Source organism: Gadus chalcogrammus, chromosome 7 (genome assembly GCF_026213295.1).
Source record: "Gadus chalcogrammus isolate NIFS_2021 chromosome 7, NIFS_Gcha_1.0, whole genome shotgun sequence".
In the NCBI taxonomy this organism is placed as follows: Eukaryota; Metazoa; Chordata; class Actinopteri; order Gadiformes; family Gadidae; genus Gadus; species Gadus chalcogrammus.
Genome location: NC_079418.1, coordinates 8,012,618 through 8,034,174, shown reverse-complemented (window position 1 = coordinate 8,034,174; position 21,557 = coordinate 8,012,618). Strand labels below are relative to the sequence as shown.

The 21,557-nt window shown below is 40.9% G+C and overlaps 1 protein-coding gene across 7 annotated transcripts; it reads right to left on the bottom strand.

The window, feature by feature from the left end:
* Positions 1–6,337: 6,337 nt before the first annotated feature.
* LOC130386390 (uncharacterized) lies at positions 6,338–15,553 on the bottom strand. 7 transcript variants are annotated; one of them, XM_056595288.1, is made up of 8 exons: positions 13,638–15,553; positions 12,999–13,277; positions 12,558–12,596; positions 12,043–12,194; positions 11,695–11,791; positions 10,430–10,777; positions 9,217–9,341; positions 6,338–9,017 (listed from the first exon to the last, which is right to left on the bottom strand). In XM_056595288.1, the coding sequence occupies exons 1-7, from the start codon at positions 13,692–13,694 to the stop codon at positions 9,252–9,254; spliced, it is 1,062 nt and encodes a 353-aa protein (XP_056451263.1). In that variant the 5' UTR covers positions 13,695–15,553; the 3' UTR covers positions 6,338–9,017; positions 9,217–9,251. The 7 variants fall into 7 exon arrangements, with proteins under 7 accessions (XP_056451263.1, XP_056451262.1, XP_056451261.1 ...); XM_056595287.1 differs by having other exon boundaries at positions 9,217–10,777; positions 12,776–15,553; XM_056595286.1 differs by having other exon boundaries at positions 9,217–10,777; positions 12,999–15,553.
* Positions 15,554–21,557: the final 6,004 nt, after the last annotated feature.

The window sequence follows — 21,557 nt, the reverse complement described above, 5'->3', positions numbered from 1 at the left end:
GGCCCGCCAACTAACGTGCAGAGATGCAGGGGCAGCTTCGCGCTTCATAACAGAGACAGGGCAGAGCGCGAGCGCGCAGGGGGAATTGTATGAATGGTGAAGGAGATAACTTCACCTGCTTAGAGTATTTTATTGCAGTTATACCCAACCGGTATTTGCGAAAAATAAAAACAGAAGTGAAAGATCTGTCACAACTCCATTGATACGTATCCGTGCACATTTTTAAGTGGGTATACGCAAATCCTGGTGCGTTCCTAGTGGGTATACGGCGTATACCTGCGTATCACGTAGACTACACCACTGTATGTAAGTAATAATTGTGTAACATAAATATGTAAATTATTTACTGACTAAACATTTTAAATACTGTGGCAACCCGGCCCAGGTCAATTAAGGAGATTCAGAGCACCTGAGGAACACGTGGAGAAGCAGGGCTTAAATAGCCCGCTTCTCCACTCATTCGGGGCTCTCCCAGCCCTGGAGCTCCAGCACGGAGAGACCGGTCCTCGTGGGTGACGGGATTCCACCCACGAAGGAGGGGACCGTTGATTCCTCCCAGGTCATACGTTATTTGTGTTTGGAGAGACTTATGTTCTGAAATAAACATGCCTTTTTTGGCTTTTCCGAACGAAATGGTGTCCTGTTTGGGAGGAGTTGGTTGGCTTAAAGGCACCCAGTGCAACTTTCGAGGCTTAAAAATAAACATTCAATTTCTAGTCTTTTTTACACGTAGTAAGTTTCAATAACTCCATACCATTACATACCGACATTCAAGCAGCAAAGATGAGACGTCGTTGTGTGGTGAGAACTGATACAAAATCGATAACAACAACAATGCCGCCATTTTCTTTATTTTTTGTAACCTACAATAAATAAAGCTAATAAATTATTTTGGTTTATGCTCCGTTCACTTGCATGGGCACTTCACAACTTCCGGCGGTGAATTATATTTGATAATTCACCATTGCCAAGTATAATTGACCGCTATCAAGATAAACAAACAGATTTTTTGCCGTTTGCCATTTGAATCTAGATTAAAAAAAATAATCTATGCCCACCACTAATATATATATATATATATATATATTATATTATACTATATACCTGACATTTTTATTTTAATATTCCCCTGCTTTGGCAATGAGTTGTAACTGTTCATTTAACAACATTTTGAGGAGATAATCTGCGGGTTGGTGAGGGGTGCCACTGCCGCCTAGGCCTACACTTTTTGCACTTTTTTTGCCGATTTCGGATGACACAAAGCAAAATCATCTCCACAGATGTCATGTTTGCGATTGTCGATGCCGTTAATTTGTGAAACGACAGTCACTGCCCTCTAGAGGATTTATTGCGTAACATCCATAACAACGCTGAAACCAGACGGAGGTATGAAGGGTAGTTCCGGTGGCAACGTTTTGGGCAAACGGACGAATTTCGTCCGGATCTGGGGTCTCATTTATAAAACTGTGCGTGGGATCGTTACTAAAAATGTGCGTACGCCCAGAAGCCAAGTTTTGCGTGCGCCAAAAAATATTCGGATTTATAAAACACTGCGTACGCACACCTGTACGCAAACTTTGCTTTATAAATCACATACTGACTATAATTGTGCGCAGCTGAATCAGCTTCACGTTCCGCCCTCTACACGCCCCTTTTTAACCATAAATGGTCAATGCAAATGACCTCATGAATGCGATCTGCATATAAAACAGACTCAGATGCCGGTATTATGTCTTGTTGGAAACAATGGCAGAAGTACTGAGAAAATCAAAAAAGCGATATGTCACGGAGGTTGAAGTGGAGACACTTGTGGGTGAGATGGAGGCCCGAAAGGTAGTTTTGTTCGGCGGTCACGGGATTGGAATCGCCAACAACAAAAAGCAGAGTGAGTGGCAACATGTTGCTGCAGCAGTGAACTCTGTCAGTAGCACGGAGCGCACAGTCCCAGAATTAAAAAAGAAGTGGTCTGACATAGAGTTACATATTTTTATGTAGCCTACCAATAAATCGTTATGGTCCCTAAATACCCTCTCCCTCCGAATCCTGCATGGTCCGCCAGAAGTGCCATATGGTGCAGCATTACCACGGCGCTCACCTCTGTATTTATAGGGTTACGGTAATAAGACTGACGAGAACGCCTTGGATAATCAGTTTGTAATTACCCACGTAAAATGTTCTTGAACATAACCCCTTTTTAATGCCTGATTTGTCATGAAAAGCATCAAGAGTAACGGACAACGATTGTGATGAGTGTGGCTTGGTTTTTCACACTTGGGATTTAATTGACATTTGATCATGTGTTTAGAGTGTCACATAAAAATATTATGTTATTGACACATGTTGGACAGATGCTTTATTCCATGCAGTCGCGCCGTCAGTGGACAGTATCTGACGGGATTAAATATAGAGAATTTCTTTTTATTTCTATTCTAAGGAGATATTTCTGGAGTTATAACTGAGAAATAACGCAGTGGACTTAAATTATTCTGATTAGGATTTAACGCATGATACGGGTTGAAATTAAATTGATGAAGGGCGATGATAAAACATAATCGTTCTTCTCACTCTGCAATTCTTCGGTCTGACTTCAGTTCACCACCACACCGTCTGTGTCGCCAATTCTCCTTTTCCTCCAAACCATGCGTACGCATGGGTCAGAGTTTGCTTAGGGCTGCGCACATTTTCCCGTCAAGTTGGTTTTTTATAGATCACAACCTTGGCGTGAAAAGTCACGTACGCAACTTTCAGCCCCGTTTTGTGCGTACGCAACGGTTATAAATGAGACCCCTGGGGCCTCATGTACTAAGACTTGCGTGGATTTCATACTGAAACTTGGCGTACGCCAAAACCCAGAAACTGTCTTACGCACAAATAAATTCAGATGTATCAAAGTGTGCGAACGCATGGATCCAAGCACGTTTCTTTTGTACATCTCGATCAACGTGGAATTGAGCGCACATGCCGAGGTGCCAAACTCCTCCCTGTCCACGCCCTCATTTAAATATGCAATTTCATTTAAATAGGCCACTGGACCTGAGATTCACCTCTTAATCCGATCACCTGGCACCATGAACAGAGGCAAAAAACGAAACTTCACGGAGTCTGAGCTCGAGATTTTGCTCCACGAGGTAGAAATGCGCAAGCATATGCTATTGGAACCCTGTCAACAGGGATAAATGCAAAACAAAAGAGAAGTGAGTGGGAGTGTGTTTGCGAGGCCGTCAATGCAGTGGGGTCTCAGCAGCGCACACACTCTGAAATTAAAAAAAAGTGGTCAGACCTCAAGGTGGAGGTGAAGCGGAGGGTTTCTGCCCACCGTCGAAGCGTGACCGCAACAGGTGGGGGGACGGGAGTGGGGGAACTCTCCCCCTTCGATTTGAGAGTGGCCGCTTTGATCGGTGACACAGCTCTCACCGGAGTGGTGGGAGCCCATGAAGGGGACGCCGATCATCCCCAAGGTAAATATGCTGAAGTCATAAATGCTGTAATTATACTGGTCATACAATTGGCTGCTTGCAATACACATAAGTCGTGCGTAAAGATGCCAGGATATTAAAGACTTTGACTCGTGTTTATTAACTTAATTTTTTTATTTTTGAATAGACAAGCAAGGAGAGGGCACGGATTGCTCCGTCGGCCCCGGCGTCTCCTCCGTCGGCCCCGGCGTCTCCAGCGCCCTTCGGATTTGACCATTTGCGATGTCCTCTAACAAAGGGGCGGGCCTTCTGAGAGGGGGTTCCGGGGGTTTCCTTCCGGGCGGGAGTTTTGGTTGTTGTAGTTTCCCGGTGGAGCTGTGCCTGCCTGTCCGATTGTGGAATCCAATAAACCTGCTATCAAGCTTACTTCGCTCACTACCTCGCCTGTGGTTATTACAATATCATTAAAAGTTACATAAAGTAACGGTTTAATAACACAAACGCAGGAAACACGTGAGCTGCTAGTTTAGCGAAAGCAGCCCCTAGCAACCTGACGTCGTTGAAACATGCGAGCGAGCCGATAAAGTGTTCCTGATAACTATAAAACTAAAGATCAGACACAATCACTGACTGAAGATTATGCAAGTAAAAAGCATATTTCTCGCTAGAAATGTTATTAGAAACACGTTTAACGGTGAATCGGTCCTAAAATATTGCATTTCCCATTCAGATAATAAATATTAATAAAGATCATACACATTCACTGACTGAAGATTATTCAAGGAAAAGGTACATTTCTCGCTAGAAATGGCATTAGAAACACGTTTAATGGTGAATCTGTCAAACAAATCAATAGACAATAGCTACGGCATCACCGTTGATAAACATCGATTTCCTTTCGTCTATATCCGACGCTGAGGGATTAACATGAATGTCTATCTGACGGACCCCGCGTTGAAAAACGACGAAAAGGGTACCACTTTTTCGTCGGAAATTGACGCCAGGGATCCTTGGCCATGCGTCACACGTTTGACGAGTAGGGAGTGAGACTGTGTTGCCGCAACAGATGGGGGGACGGGAGTGGGGGAACTCTCCCCCTTCGATTTGAGAGTGGCCGCTTTTTTTCAAATTTATTAACTCCAAAATAATACATTAACCATGTATTTTAACAGAGAACAAATGCAATCGCTGCAAAACATAAAGGGACGCAGTGCCCAGAGATGAAGAACACATAGAACGTGTGCGCATACTCATGGAGCCATACTATTACGCATGGTTAACAAACCCATTTAATCAGTATCTGAACAACACCGCTGCTGGGTTAAGAATGTAACGTATTTGCTGCTATATTTGCGCTGCAACTGAATTCACAGGGCAAGGCGGCGTGGCTCGGCTTTGAATGCATTAATTATCTCATATTAATGCATTAATGCATATGAGGCCGGTCTGGACTCATATTAATCTCATATGATGATTCCGTCCCACACAGCTGGCATGGCTCGGCTCAGGGTGGACTGGCACACTCCTGACCGATCGGCCAGCTCCCGCTGGAAGGCCCCTGTTGCCAGGAACCCCAGCGTGGTCAGCACCTGCGTGGGCACGGACAACCCCTGGCTCCTGGCTGTGTGGCGCTCTAGGGCCGGCCGCAGCTCTGCGCACAGCTCCAGTAATACTGGCCTGGGGAAACGAAATCGGCTCATGAGCCAATCATCATCATTTGCGAGTAAGTCCTCGCGTTCCCTAAATATACGTTCCCTTCGGATTTGACCATTTGCGATGTCCTCTAACAACGCTAACGCAGCCATTTTTAAAACAATTTTCTTCATCCATTTCGCATGCTTTTATAGCCACCCATATAATTGCAAGGTGTGTTAATCGTTCATTAGTGTGTCTCTGATGTGCAAATCACTCTGATGAGTCATGGTTTTCACCTTTTTTCCCAGTTTCCCAGCGTCACCTCTAAGTGTCGCCAAAGGAACAATAGCTGTAGAAACGTGCGTACGACAGCTCTGGAGCTGGCGTGGGGACCGCACATTTTTACGGTCATTTCACGTTTTGTACATCTGAACGTGAGCGTGGAAAAGGACGTACGCCACGTTTTTGTGCGTACGCAACCTTAGTACATGAGGCCCCTGGAGGTTTGAATCGGCCTTTACGGCTGCAGCACGGCTGCCTTGCGAGCCAGCCCGGCCGTATTCACGCGAGATCATGAGATCATGCGATAATCCTAAACCTAATGTACTCACCTTCACTCTCAAAAAGGATGTGTTGGAAACAACACATTTTTAACACATCAATGTGTTTAGGTAAGGACAACACATTTTGTGTTATTTTATGTGTTAAACCCATGTAACACAGTTACTGTGTTGATATTTTAACACACCTGTGTGTTATAGTTGACACAATTTGGTTATGGTTAACACAGTTACTGTGTTGATATTTTAACACACGTGTGTTATAGTTGACACACTTTGTGTCAATTTGGTTATGGTTACGCTTTTGTCCAAAGCTAAACAAATACAAGACAATTTAATACTTAAATTTAACAAGGAGCAAATTAAGATGTTGGTCAGACTATAATAAGGATAGTAGCAATAATAAACAACAATGTCAATTCAATCACAGCCTATAATGAACTAAGTGCATGTTGTCGTTTTATTTATCTGAGCCGATAAGACAATTATGAAATTATTTAAATCAAGTAATGAGTGCAATAAAGATGAATTCCTGACAGCCTAATGTGAAATTATGTATTATTTATTAAAAATATTGTACACATAAACATTACACAAGTTCATAGCGAGGGTTTACAAAAATATCATTGTTAAAAAATATCAAATGCATTGATCTAAAATCAATTAAATCTCTTATACTAATTAGTTTAAAGTCCTCTGTTCTCTGGACTGCAATTGCATGGAAATGGTTATGGAAAAACTTTGGAACAAGTATTCTTAAGAAAAACAGAACATTTAGATTTTCACTTTCTGGTAAAATGTGCATTACTTCTCCAAAAACCAGCTCCCCATTTTCATTGCGGTTAAGGGGTAATATACAAGTTGTTTGATATCTCTGACCAAACACAGTCACAGAGTGTGCAACATGAACAGAGCTGCATTGTCCAACATCACGACCAATCGCCTTTAGGTTATCAATTAAGCAGACATCTTCTTTTAATGAACCAAGTAAGACTGGAAAACTGTTTGCCACAGTCATTTTATCTTTAAGAGGACTACCCAATTTCCAGTTAAACATTGCATTAGCCTTCAAGCATCAGTACCTGATGCTTGAAGGCTAATGTTTTTGAGACATTAATAAAATTACACACAACCTGGGCCTGCCGTTTTAGTGGAGCATGCTTACCTTCAAAGCGCATGCACCAAAGTTTACCAAGTGGTCCAAAATACACCATCATTCGCCAATAATGCGTCATGAAATGGTGCTTCGGTATCAGAGGCCTGTCATATAGACTCTTGAACAAAGTGTGGTGATCAATGACTAACTGCTTCAACAACATCGCTAATCCTTTTGTTGCAACAGGTGCTAATATTATATCACAAATCTGCCTAAGTAAAAGAAATAATTGCCAATGTTTGTTTCCCTCATCAATAAAATCCCCAATAAGGAAAGGTAAAAAAAGCAACAAACACCACATCTGACTTGCATTTTGCCTAATGGGATTCTCTGATGTTCTTAAATGAATAATGGCACTAGGTTTGCTTTTCATATTGTTTAAACCATAGTCGAAGCCAGCTATCCGGCTGTTAAGCTGGTCTTCTGTGAATAGTTGTTCATCATATACAAAATGTCTTAGCATAAGTTTCAATTCCAGCGGGCCTACTCCCTCCAACACGTCATGCATCACGTCGCCACAAACATTTTCAGTGATATGAAAAAAATTCAAAGAGTTAAGACAAGAGTCTTCTTTAATGCTGGTTAAAGGAGGATTGTTAAATTCAACATGTTGACTGTAATTGTCTCTATTACGTAATTCTACGAGATCATCATTAAATATATGTTGGGCATTTTGTTTATGCACCAGGCATATATGGCAGAACCTATTGGCTGAAAAACCTTCAAGGAAACCCCCCACTGAATGACAGGCCAAATTATCTGCGGTAAATAAGCATAATGTACCATGTAATAAAGAGTTTTTCCCATGTATCTGTACTTCCACCCCTCTTGTTTCAAGAATGTTTAAATCCTCTAACAAAGGTTTGAATATTGAGTTAAACCCATAAACCTCCCTGTCTATGGAATTGAAAAGTAAACATAAATGAAAATTTTCAAGAGAAGAGTTAAAACGAGCAGGTATGTTCCTGAGGCAAAAATACACAGCACCCAATTTATGCACCTTGGTTTTGGACCCAAGAGGGTTTGTTGTTTCTAAATCATCAAAATAAAGTTGTATTTGTAAAGCTTTTGGAAATTTGTTGTAGAATTCATTATCTCTGAATCGAATACCATCACAGTAATCAGACATTTTAGCATCACTACTTTTATTGGTTTGACAACAAAGCTCCTGCATTTGTTCATTTTCAAATAGAAACCTGAGGGTATCAATAATTGATATGTACTGAAATTTATCTGCTATTAGAGCTTGTTTTAATACACCCTGTTTTCGTTCTGTGTCACTTCGATATCCCAAGAAAACTTCTTTTGGCTTCACCAGAGACAGATTTTCTGAAAAATATTTGTTCATTTTGTAGGTGGTATCTAATCCATCAAACATATTCCTCCCACTTTCAAATTCCTCCATCAAACTTTGGACATCTGGATCATTACAAAGCATATCATGACTATTAAGTACAGATACAGTCTTTTCTTGCAACCTATCCAATACCCTGCCGAGTAACTCTTTAGAGCATGTCATGTTTCTTTGAACATCAGCAAGAGTGCAGTTGGAAGATGAGTACATTTTAGCAGCAAATTCTGCCGCGCACTTTTCATAGTTATAAGTTCTGTCTTCTGAAATGTCCATATCAGTTTCAGAACAATCATCAGCATTAGAGCATGATGGTGGTGACAAGTCCGGCAAAGTCTCAGTGAAATTGGTATTTAAGCTTTGAGTATCAGGATGGTCTCTCCTGAGATGTCTGGCATATGAATTAAAGTTATGGTATGTCCGTTGGCAAAGGTTTTGACCGCAAATAATTGTGTAATCCTGTCCATCAGATAATGCATGCACATGTCTAAGATGATTGATTAGTTTTCTTACATCTTTCACTTTAATTTTACACCTGGGACAACAGTACATGTTTGTAAAACTGGCTACATCATAGTTTGGAGCTTTGCAATGAGCTCCACAACTTTAGCTCTCTTCCCACCAGAGAGGGGCACTTCATAAAGACTCTCAAAGAAATGAAAGACAGAAGTGAGCTGGACAGGATATGCAACATTACACACCCAAATCATTTTGAAAAGTTTGTCAATGGCACAGGTCAAACCGTTATCCTTAAGAGGAATGGCAAGTTTGTCGTTTTCTGCAACAATGATGTATTGGGCGGAGGCGGAGGGATCTCCAATGCACACCAAGTGGGGCTGGCGATGTTCTACTGGTCTATCAGGAGGATTGTTCAGCACACTGGAAATGCTGGTTCCAGTCTGTTATTTTAAAGAAAGAACAAGAACATAAACAAGTCATTAGACATATGCAGGGTTTCAAGCCATTTACAAATTGACAATACTCATTTTACATTATACCAGATATAACATTGCACCATAAAACATACGCAAAACATACAATATAGGCGTTCCGTACTGTAAGCCCACAAAATAAACATTTACTATATGAGGGGCCTACCGGCTTTATATCCAAAAGGTAGCCCAAAGCTGACTTCACACTGCATTTGGTGTTCCCTTTGCCCCTGCCTGATGCAGTGGGGGGCAGCAGATGGACAAGCTTATGAAGAGCTCTGTAACATGAAACTATAAAAACAAACACAATTTAGTAAACTCTTACTTTCTTGTTAAAATCAAATGCATTCATTCACTGTAGCACAAAAGCTTAACAGAGATAATTCCTCCAACCATCATCCTCAGGAACTGGTGTCAAGGCAGCTGCAGGTTCACTTGTGGACATTTTTAGTATCTTTGGGATGATGGTTCCCTCCCATTTTCGGATGAACATGTCAGCTTTTCCAGGAAACATCTTTCCAAATTCTGTGTCAAACTACCGTATTTTCCGGACTATAAGTCGCGGTTTTTTTGTAGTTTGGCTTGCCCTGCGACTTATATTTTGAAGCGATTTATATGCCAAAATTGTGCGTACATAATCTTCGGCCGCAAGATGGCACCGTCATTCATTAGGCCTACAACTGAACGCTGCAAGCCTACTGCACCACCGAATAAATTATATTCTCGTCGTCATCGTCCTCAATGTCCTCCGGTTCAACCAAAGCTACCCCAGCCTTAGCTGCAATGTTGTGCAACATAGCTGTCACACATATCACAGCGCATGACTTGGCCGGCGAAAACTGGAGCCCTCCGCTGGACTTGTGTCTAAAGCGCAACTTCCACCTCCCGATCGTGCGCTCAGGTTTAGGACCGCGGCGCATACCCGTCCGGTGGAATCCCGGTGTCACTGAATTCGGTATACTCTCAGAACTACGAGTGGGACCGACACACCTATATTGCTATTGCAATTTTATTCAGTCTCTCCAGACTAAACGTTCTTGTTTAAATGTTTAAAAATAAATGCGACTTATACACCGATGCGACGTATATATGTTTTTTTCCTCGTCATGGAGCATTTTTTGACTGATGCGACTAATACTCGGGAGCGACGTATAGTCCGGAAAATACGGTACATAAATGGACAAAATACAGTCATTTGAATAATTATAATAATATCAGATGGGTTAAAGACAATTCATCCAACTTTCATTATTTTCATCTTCATTTTACAATTGTTATTACAAATAGGTAATTTGAATAATTAGAATGATATCAGAGGGATTAAAGACAACTCATCCAACTTTCATTATTTTCATTGTCCCAACACAATATGCACTCACCATGTATGGCATGTCCACAAAGCGTGGAAACTCTGCAAAAAATTCCTCCAACGTTGGATGTCTAGCAGCAATCCACAACCTTCGGCTAGCATAGGTTTTGTCCATGGCTTCTTTGATGGTGCTGAGGTTTTCCTGACACGGTCTCATTCTTTTTATAACCGTCATCCATTCGTTGACTGAATCATCCCCTTCTACAGGCATTTCCACCCTAATGGACGCTCTAGGGTTATCAGTGGACTTGACACGCTTGCGCTGATAACGGCGTTGATCATCTTGAAGATTCCTCCTTAGATTTCGGAGTCGGATCTCAAGGAATCCACTGTGGGATATGGGGTCATAGAAATGTTCCTGGAAAAGAAAAGGAACTTAAATAGTTTTCCATTCTCAAAAGTATGTAGAAAACATACAAGTGTGTACAAATAATAGGAAACCCTAAATGCTTAATCTCTATGCAGATATAGTGGTCATTATGTCTAGCTTTCAATTTTTTTCTGTCAGTTGAGTCACTCACTCTAAAGTAGATTACGAACTCACCACACTGAACCAGTATGTATGAATGATCTATATTGTACAATAGCAGTAAATATGCTTTAATTGTATAATTTCAAATCTTTTAAAATAAATTAAATTAAGTTATAAAACTCATATCAGAATTATAGTACTTTAACTTTCCCTGTTACAATAACACCACATTACATTTATATAGCGCTTTTCTTGACACTCAAAGTGCATCACATGGAAGGGGGGACCTCACTAGCAACCACCACCAATGTGTAGCACCCACCTGGGTGATGCACGGCAGCCATTATGCACCAGAACGCTCACCACACACCAGCTTGAGGTGGAGTGAGGGAGTGAACGAGCCAATTACAGTGGGGAATGATTAGGGGGCCACATTGAATGAGCCAGGTTGGGAATTTAGCCAGGACACCGGGGAATCCCCTACTCTTTGCCATGGGATCTTTAATGAGCACAATGAATCAGGACCTCGGTTTAACGTCTCATCCGAAGGACGGCATCTCCTACAGTGCAGTGTCCCCGTAACTGCACTGGGGCATTGGGATCTATCATTTTGGCCAGAGGGAAGAGTGCCACCTACTTGCCACCCACAAACACCACTTCCAGCGGCAACCTAGTTTTCCAAGGAGCTCTCTCATCCAAGTACTAACTAGGACCACACCTGCTTAGCTTCAGTAATTCAGCTAAGACAAGGTATCTGGCGGCTGGCATAACAGTTGTTATAACAATGAATGAGCACTACTTACAAATCCCTCATTCTCCTCTCCCATCTTGATTTTGAGTGACGGGAAAAGTGCTACCATAGATCTGGCCAACTTGGATTTGTCTTCACTTTGTGGATAACTGTCGATTAAAACAAATAATTCAAATCAGTGAAGTTAAAAGTTAAAAGAGTATACAGCTATCTTACAGACTTTTTAAACAGGCTTTCTTTCAGTCTATAACTATGTCACTACTTTCAAAAGTACTGATATACATTGTATTGATATTTTCAATGTACAATAGAAGTGACGTATTAATATTGAAACATTTTAAAAGAAGCGCTTTAAGTACCTATAAGCTAAAGTGAATTGTAAAATGGTGTATTAACTTACAATCCCTTCCTCTCAATCAACTCACTGACAGCGATTTTAACAAGGAGTTTCCTTGAAGACTCTGAGAGTGTTCCAGAGGCCTCATAATCTGCTAGAACACTTGCACCTTTCCTCACAAGAACTGCTCTCAGAGTTTCAACACCAATGGGATCCTGTTGATGGGAAGAAAACAAACAAATAAAATCCACATAATACATGAACCATTTCTGATGATTTCAGTGTTCATTAGTACAGAAAGTATTCACTGCATGCATTTGTTGACTACTGGATGAATGAAGTAGTTCCCAAAGACCAGTCACACAATTATGACAAGTAATGCTTATTTACTACATAGCTAAGATGTTCACTTGAGTGTTGACCTTCACATCACATGTTTTGTCCTGTCCAGCCATTCTTGTTCTATACTGTACATTCTAGTAGCTCTAAGTACACTTTTGTTTGCAAAGTTGCAAGCCCCATAAATATCTATTTCCAATTAGTATTTTTCATGTTATCACATTAGTTGGTGTACATACCCTGATTTGATTTGTTTCAACTGCATCCGACTGTTCAGTCTTAAAATGTTACAAGAGACAATTATTATTATCAAACATCACTTGTATTGGTCATTGTGTCTATACTAAAGCGGTAGTAGTTATTTAGAATATTCAAATCATAGTGGTACTTTTCTTGTTTCTTTGTTTAATTCGTTATATTATGTTATCGCATTAGATGATTAGATGATAGATGATACCCTGATTTGATTTGTTGGGACTATTTCAACTGCATCCGAGTGTTCAGTCTTAAAATGTTACAAGAGACAAATTATTATTATCAAACATCCCTTGTATATATTGGTCATTGTGTCTATGCTAAGGCAGTAGTAGTTATTTAGAATATACAAATCATAGTGGTACTTTTCTTGTTTCTTTGTTTCATTCGTTATATTAAAGAATTATCATTGCAAAGATACATACCAACATTGATGCTTCACGTGTCTTGAAAAACACCTGGAACTTGTCCATGTGTTGAACAAAGTCATGGCAGTCTATATCAATGAATTCATTAAATTCAGGGGAGAATTTGAGAATTCTGTCACATTCAAGGAGTTCACTGTTAAGGAGTAGTGTTGCATTCGATTTGCAGTCATCTACTATCTCTTCAACAGACTCCAGCTGAAATATTTTTTTGCTGATTTCCTTGTCATCCAGAAATATGGTAACAAGCGATTTCGGCATCGCCATGTCTCCTTGTAGCTGCAACAAAATAGATTCTTTTAAATTTGATATCACACCATATTGTGAACACATAACTTATTTCAACTTCCATACTGTTTAAATTTTAAATTATTCAGCATTTCCAAAATAAGAACACACAATCTTGGTGACTAGCGAACTGGTCAGAAACTAAATGTTACTTTAGGCTATTATCAAAATGCCAGCATTGATTACCGTTTCATTAATGCGTCACATTATTGCTTAACCTGCACCCCAAAAAAGCAAACTACACACTCTATAAACTATAAACGATAGCTAATCATAACGTTATGCATAGATGTAGTTCAACACTGGGTCTAACTGCATGCAATAACGTTTCATCAAACCGTGTTCACTAACGTTAGTGTCACGTTCGGAATACAAATGTGTTTTCCCTTGGCAGCGCGGTAAATGCATTGAGTTAATTCAACATCGCTAACTTGTAGATTATACAGAACATGTTCTAATGTTATGTCCTGGAGCTAGGGTGGCCATTCGTCCGGCTTTAGGCCGGACAGTCCGGCTTTTAAATGCCCTGTCCGGCTACAGAAGCAGCCTTAAGCCGGACACTCATTTGTCCTCCTTTTGAGAAAATAATAATAAAGGTCCGCCTTTTGGAAGTGTCGCGCGAATGTTCCAGATGTAAACAGGGAGCGATCGCCTCCCCTGAAATATCCCATCTTTCAAAGGCTGTAATAGGGGCTAGAGACCCTCGGGGCGGGAGGAAATAACGCAATTTGCGATCAAATCGGCGATAAAATAGCCGAAATAACGAAATAACGATATAACGGCATATAAAAAACAGGACTACACTCACGTTACCTGACCTTAGGTTCTATGTCTGTTATGACTGTCACTTAAAGCTTGTAACCACCGATTGTTCGGAATAAAACGGTCACCGTTATCTATGCAACTAACGTTAAGTGAATTAAATCAATAACGGTGGTTATCATGATTTATAGTAGTTAGTACGTTAGATATTGTTGTAACTTATCGTAATGTGTAACGTAGATAGTAGTTTGTAGTTTTGACATCCTGAGCCCTAGCATTTCATACCTTGTTACAAGGTCATACCAGTTCCCACGAACAAAGCAAGGTTTCCCGCCTGTAATGTTAGCAATCATAGCTTCTAGCGTTAGCATTCTAGCTGCTTTCCACCGAATTCGCTAGCTGAATTAGCTATCTTAAAATACATACCAATGTGGTCAGCTTGCTAACGTTAGCTGTCCATAGCTAAAACTTTACCCAAAATGCGGATTTACCCACATAGTAATACGAGTTGACATAACGTTAGAATATTTTAGTTTCTACATGTATGGCAGTGTTTTTCAAAGTGTGTTAATGTAAGGTCAGGGTTGACTTAACATGGACTAGTCTAGCATAACGATTGCTTATCAATAACCTAGCTGCTAGAGCTACTTGGCTAACAATCGATGCTGGACTTTATTTTAGTTTATTATCGTTTAACCTTTACAATATTGCAAGTTGCAACAGTCTTTAAAATAAACATAACAAATACGTCTGAAGACATGGGTCTACCTTACCTTTTATTCAGACATTTACATCCACTGTGTGCCAGTGCCACCTTCCAACTTCTTCAAGTGCGCGCCAAGATAAAATGAAGTGCTGAGAAAAATAACTTCTCTTCTCAGGGTAACGGCTCATCCAGGACACCAGGGATTGGCCAATAATTTAACACATTTTGTGTTGGGCAGTATATTCCAGTAATATAACACATTAACAACACAAAATAACACAAATTGTGTTAAAATTGTGATAACACAAAAAATGTGTAATTATTTAACACATCATTTTTGAGAGTGTTCCACTCCCAAAACTACTGCAATTAAATGCCACGCTTTGTCCTTCCGGCCATTGTCCTTGGATGATTGGATGATTTGGTACATAAATGACTTCATGTTGCTGAACTTCGACAATGAGTCTCTCGTCGTCCATGTTGCCGACCCTCTGAGACCCTTTGATTGATTGACTGCTGACCTGTGAAGTTGTGATAGGCTACGTGAGCTGAGTATTGTGTTTTATTTTGAAAATTGCCCGGATGCTCAGTGGTTTTCAAACTGTGGGGCGCGCCCCCCCTGGGGGGCGCCAGAGTTCTTCAGGGGGGGCGCGACGTGAGAAAAAAATAAACCCGAAGAAAAACCTGAAAGTCGATGATTCAAATCATCAATCGTACTTCAACTGTAGAAGTAACCTAACTAAATCAATTTTCAACCGTTTATCTTCGTGCAAACCATTTAACAAATCTACACACTTGTATCTTCAATAATATCTAAACAGAATTTCAATATCATTTAAAATTTCTTCAGAATCACAGTTTTAGTTTCATACCGCTTCGTTTTCAGCTGTTTTCATTGAAGACGTCAGCCCATTCTGATACACCTACTTCTAGACATTGTAACTCATTCATTTTTCAACCGTTTACCATCGTTCAAACCATTGAACAAATCTACACACTTGTATCTTCAATACTATCCGGAATTTTTATAGCATTTATACTTTTTTCAGAATCACAGTTTTAGTTTCAAACCGGCATCGTTTTCAGTTGCTTATAATAATTTAGGTCACCATAGCAACGCCGGTAAACAAACCCCGCCGAATAGTCGAATCTCTGGACTGAAAAAGCAGATCTGATTTGACTCTGAAAATTCAGAGTCGGGGAACCTTATTGAATCTGTGTAAACTGGCAGTTTACACAGATTAAGATGTTCAAAAGTATTTAAAAAAGGTTAAGCTAAAACATGCTTAGATAAAGTTGTTAAATTGTGTTAAGAAATGTGTTTAAAAACGCACAAAGATGTTTTAATGTTTCAGAAATATGTTTAAAATGTTTAAAAAAATATGTTTCAAATGTTTAAAAAATATGTTTCAAATGTTTTAAAATTATGATCAGAGATGTTTAAAATGTGTAAAATAATTAAGATAGCTTTCAAAACACAGGTCTTTAGAACATTTTTTATTTGGGGGGGCTCAGCTGATTTTTTTTCTCTGAGGGGGGGCTCACTCTCTCACACTTTGAAAGCCCCTGCTCTATGGCTTATACTTTTTCACTTCCTGCACAGAGCTCTTAATCCTAGGCTCGATCTGCTCTGTTGAAATTGACGCGGTTCAGCAACGACTTGCGTCAAAAATAGAAGTGCTACGGAATGATAGCGCTGCGGCGTGGTGAGCCGCTCCTTGGACGCTCTTGAGACGTTCTGCAGCGCCCCTGGTGGAAATGGTCTCATTGATTAGAGTGGAAGATATCTACTGCGGTGACCGCGGCCAAGATGTGCCGCAGCCGGCTGTAACGCGTCCGGTGGAATCGGCCCGTTAGACGATTCAGTTTCCTCAGCTGTACTCCTCAAGGATCTAGGATTAAGAGCGGGTGCCGTATAGTTGTTTGAGCTACTACCAAGCCTGCTTGGATGCATTTCAGATGCATACATTTGTATCCATGAAGCATCCCGTACTGGTTCAACTGCTCCTGCAGGTAGAGAGCAACGTGTAGCACGTCCGACTGGGCTTTTCTCCTGAACAGTCCAAATGACTTCAGACGTCTGCGCAATGTTGACATACTCATAGAAATGCCCTCCTCACTTTTAAGCAGTGTTGGGAACGTTACTTTAAAAAATGAGTTAAAGTTACTCACTACTTGTTCCAAAAAGTAACTGAGTTAGTAACTGAATTACTCTATAATAAAAGTAACTAGTTACCAGGGAAAGTAACTATTTGCGTTACTGTAAAAAAAGAAAATAATTTTGATTTTTCTGAGCAGTTTTCACTTGGCCTCAATGTGTTAAATGGTTGAACTGCCCATTCAAGGCCCTGATACACTTCCAACTGAATTTCAATTTGCTGTGGAAGGCTGTGGAACATCTGCCGAATACTACAGAAAATGACAACTTTTTATCGGATTGCTCCGGACTCGCCATTTCTGCTGCTTCATCAAATCTGGTGTGTGTGTGTGTGTGTGTGTGTGTGTGTGTGTGTGTGTGTGTGTGTGTGTGTGTGTGTGTGTGTGTGTGTGTGTGTGTGTGTGTGTGTGTGTGTGTGTGTGTGTGTCTCCTGGCTTGTGTGTAAAAACACTGGCTCCGATTGGCTACCTGAGCCAATCCTAATCTCTTATCTCGTTGTTAACCCAACCGGTCTCCTCCTCACTCCTCACACAATTCATAGTAACGCACAGCATTTAACATACAGTAACTTAACGGTGTGGTAACGACGGAAACAGTAATTAGTTAGATTACCCCGTTACTGAAAAAATAACGGTGTTATTTTAAACGGCCTTCTTACAAACACTGCTTTTAAGGAACATCAATATTTTCCAATGCCTCAATCTGTGCAAGAAATAAAAAACGTTAGCGTCAGATAGTGTCATCGTTGCCGTCCTGCATCAAGCCAGCCACGTTATTGATGAATGAGAGGGGTGATCCTGATAATAACCAACTTGTAATTACGAAATCCTGATGTCGTAATTATGAGATACTGATGTCGTAATTACGAGATCCTGGTGTGCTAACAGCTAGATAAGGTGTGAAATTCACACCTTATCTAGCTGTGAAACCTTTTTTTATTTGGTGAATGCTCAGCGCCACCGTTAAGAATGATCAATGGAAGCTTACTTTATTGGTTTCCAACTTCTAAAATCACTTATACTTCATTGATATAAATCATAACCATATATACTCAAACCACTTGGGAAGATAACCAAAGAAGGCCTATCTGTCTATGTCTGTGACAGTGACAGACAATAACAAATGTGATTGTTTGACATGATTGTGGCAAGAAAAATTCCAACCAAGGTTCGTGGAAAAACACAATCGGCCTACTGTTGTAAGTTTACTTCCGGTCCGTTGCTTCGTTGCAACCCTTTGTAATATCCACATCCCTTTAAATTGATTTAATCATTATTCTGTTACTTGTTTGGCTTTGTTACCCATCTGATTTTTATTTTAAGAGATGTAAATTAGCTTTGTCTATGCCTTATTAAGACCTTATTTATTGGACCACCTGTTTGTACACCAGTCTAGTGTTGGATTCAATGATTCTTTTCCTTGATTCAGTTCGCGTCGGTCAGTTCGCCAAGAAGAGTTGTTCAGAATCGTTTGTTCGTTCAGTCGAGTTTCCGGTAGCGGCGAATCGTATCATGGAATGCATGGTTCTCAGCTGAGTCAGTCAGACTCAGCTCCTCCCTCATTCTCATTCTCAAACGATCGTGGAAGTCGGTCATCAAACACAACATTACAACTTCAACCAAACGCAGCGGGATGGGGGGTGGAGTTGATTATTGGATGTTTAACAATCAGCAAGATAATACACTTGATTTAGCAATGGTGGTGGGGGTTCCGGGTGGAGAACGAACCATGAAAGAACAAGACAGATTGACAAGACATTCAAATATTTGATTAATCTGGCACGACACAGAAAGTACAAAGACAGCATGCATTTACCATTTCACTGATATTGAATCATATTATCGTACACTCGCTCACTATGCCTCTTACCTCTTCACCGCACAGTCGGTTCGGTGAACGAACTGCGAGTCAGAGACTAGTGGGTCTGGGAGGAGTCAAGTCTGAGAACGAATGAGACGAACGAGAGAGAAGAATCAGTTCGGTTCGTTCTTGTTAAAGATGTGTTCATTCAAACTGATTCAGTTGCGTACGACCCATCAATACACCAGTCACAAGCTCTTTGCATTGACCTAAGCATGACCTTTCATGCACATTAGGTGCTTAAATCTTGTCCAGTTGGCGAAATTACCATAACCATGCCAACCAAGAATGTCTGAATGAAGAATAAGATAATCCATAATGGTCTGTTATGGATAAACATCTCATTGTGATCTCGATCACAATGAGGTGATCATCAAGTGTTTTCATCTTTGACTAAACTCAACGGCAGCCCTGTGACTGCCACCATCCCCGCCACCCGAGATGCCAAGGGCCGTTAATGTTCTGTGGGTGGGCAGCAGGGTCAACCTCCACCCACAGCACAACACATTCTCACTCCGAGCGCGTCGATTTCTGACGAACGGTCAGTGACTTTTGCTTCAGTTTCTGACGCAAAAGGGTACCCTTGCGCTGCTTTTTTAGACGCATGGGGTTTTTCAACTAGTTACAATGTAACCCTTTGACGGGGGACCCGATGGCTGCACATAGAGACGCTATGAGCATTCATATCCCATTGGCTAACGGAGGACCTTGCGCTTCTTTTTTCGAAGCAGGGGGTTTTCCACTCATTGCAATGTAATCCCTCCACGGCAATATATGAAGCTATGAGCATTCATTCCATTGGCTAACGGAAGAGCCGATGGCTGCACATAGAGACGCTATGAGCATTCATCCCATTGGCTAACGGAGGACCTTGTGCTTCTTTTTTCGACGCAGGGGTTTTTCCACTCATTACAATGTAATCCCTCCACGGCAATATATGAAGCTATAAGCATTCATCCCATTGGCTAACGGAAGAGCCGATGGCTGCACAATAACGGCGATTTTACAGTGACATCTGTGACATTCCTCAACATAACTACACCAACGTGTCCTTGTTAATTACACAACATGTATGGGTTAAGCCTCTGGGCATCAGTTGTCCTGTTTGGTGCTTTGATTGAGAGAAACAATCGTTTTTTTGATCAGTGTTGGGTAGCTGAGGTCGTTGCTATAGAGACCACGTCCGTCCGTTTTGTTTCACAACTGACAGAGCTGCCAAGTCTCACCATTTGGCCCTGAGACACACTCATATCAACCAGTTCACACACTATCACAGAGGAGGAGAAGAAGAAGAAGAAGAAGAGAAGAAGAAGGATAATAATAATAAGAAGAAGGATAATAATAATAAGAAGGATAATAATAATAATAAGAAGAAGGATAATAATAAGAAGAAGGATAATAATAATAATAATAATAATAAGAAGAAGGATAATAATAAGAAGAAGGATAAGAAGGATAATAATAAGAGAAGGATAATAATAAGAAGGATAGAAGAGGCGGAGGAGGAAGGGCTGATGCACACTCATTCCGAGCGCGTCGATTTCTGACGAACGGTCAGTGACTTTTGCTTCAGTTTCTGACGCAAAAGGGTACCTTTGCGCTGCTTTTTTAGACGCATGGGGTTTTCAACTAGTTACAATAACCCTTTGACGGGGGACCCGATGGCTGCTGAAAACCCCATGCGTCGAAAAAAGCAGCGCAAGGGTACCCTTTTGCGTCAGAAACTGAAGCAAAAGTCACTGACCGTTCGTCAGAAATCGACGCGCTCGGAATGAGTGTGCATCCCCTTCCTCCTCCGCCTCTTCTATCCTTCTTATTATTATCCTTCTCTTATTATTATCCTTCTTATCCTTCTTCTTATTATTATCCTTCTTCTTATTATTATTATTATTATTATTATCCTTCTTCTTATTATTATCCTTCTTCTTATTATTATTATTATCCTTCTTATTATTATTATCCTTCTTCTTATTATTATTATCCTTCTTCTTCTCTTTCTTCTTCTTCTTCTTCTCCTCCTCTGTGATAGTGTGTGAACTGGTTGATATGAGTGTGTCTCAGGGCCAAATGTGAGACTTGGCAGCTCTGTCAGTTGTGAAACAAACGGACGGACGTGTCTCTATAGCAACGACCTCAGCTACCCAACACTGATCAAAAAACGATTGTTTCTCTCAATCAAGCACCAAACAGGACAACTGATGCCCAGAGGCTTAACCCATACATGTTGTGTAATTAACAAGGACACGTTGGTGTAGTTATGTTGAGGAATGTCACAGATGTCACTGTAAAATCGCCGTTATTGTGCAGCCATCGGCTCTTCCGTTAGCCAATGGGATGAATGCTTATAGCTTCATATATTGCCGTGGAGGGATTACATTGTAATGAGTGGAAAAACCCCTGCGTCGAAAAAAGAAGCACAAGGTCCTCCGTTAGCCAATGGGATGAATGCTCATAGCGTCTCTATGTGCAGCCATCGGCTCTTCCGTTAGCCAATGGAATGAATGCTCATAGCTTCATATATTGCCGTGGAGGGATTACATTGCAATGAGTGGAAAACCCCCTGCTTCGAAAAAGAAGCGCAAGGTCCTCCGTTAGCCAATGGGATATGAATGCTCATAGCGTCTCTATGTGCAGCCATCGGGTCCCCCGTCAAAGGGTTACATTGTAACTAGTTGAAAACCCCATGCGTCTAAAAAAGCAGCGCAAGGGTACCCTTTGCGTCAGAAACTGAAGCAAAAGTCACTGACCGTTCGTCAGAAATCGACGCGCTCGGAGTGAGAATGTG

Bases quoted from the DNA above. Each gene is read 5' to 3' on its own strand.
- LOC130386390 (XM_056595284.1), bottom strand. From the start codon at position 8,670: ATGTACTGTTGTCCCAGGTGTAAAATTAAAGTGAAAGATGTAAGAAAA.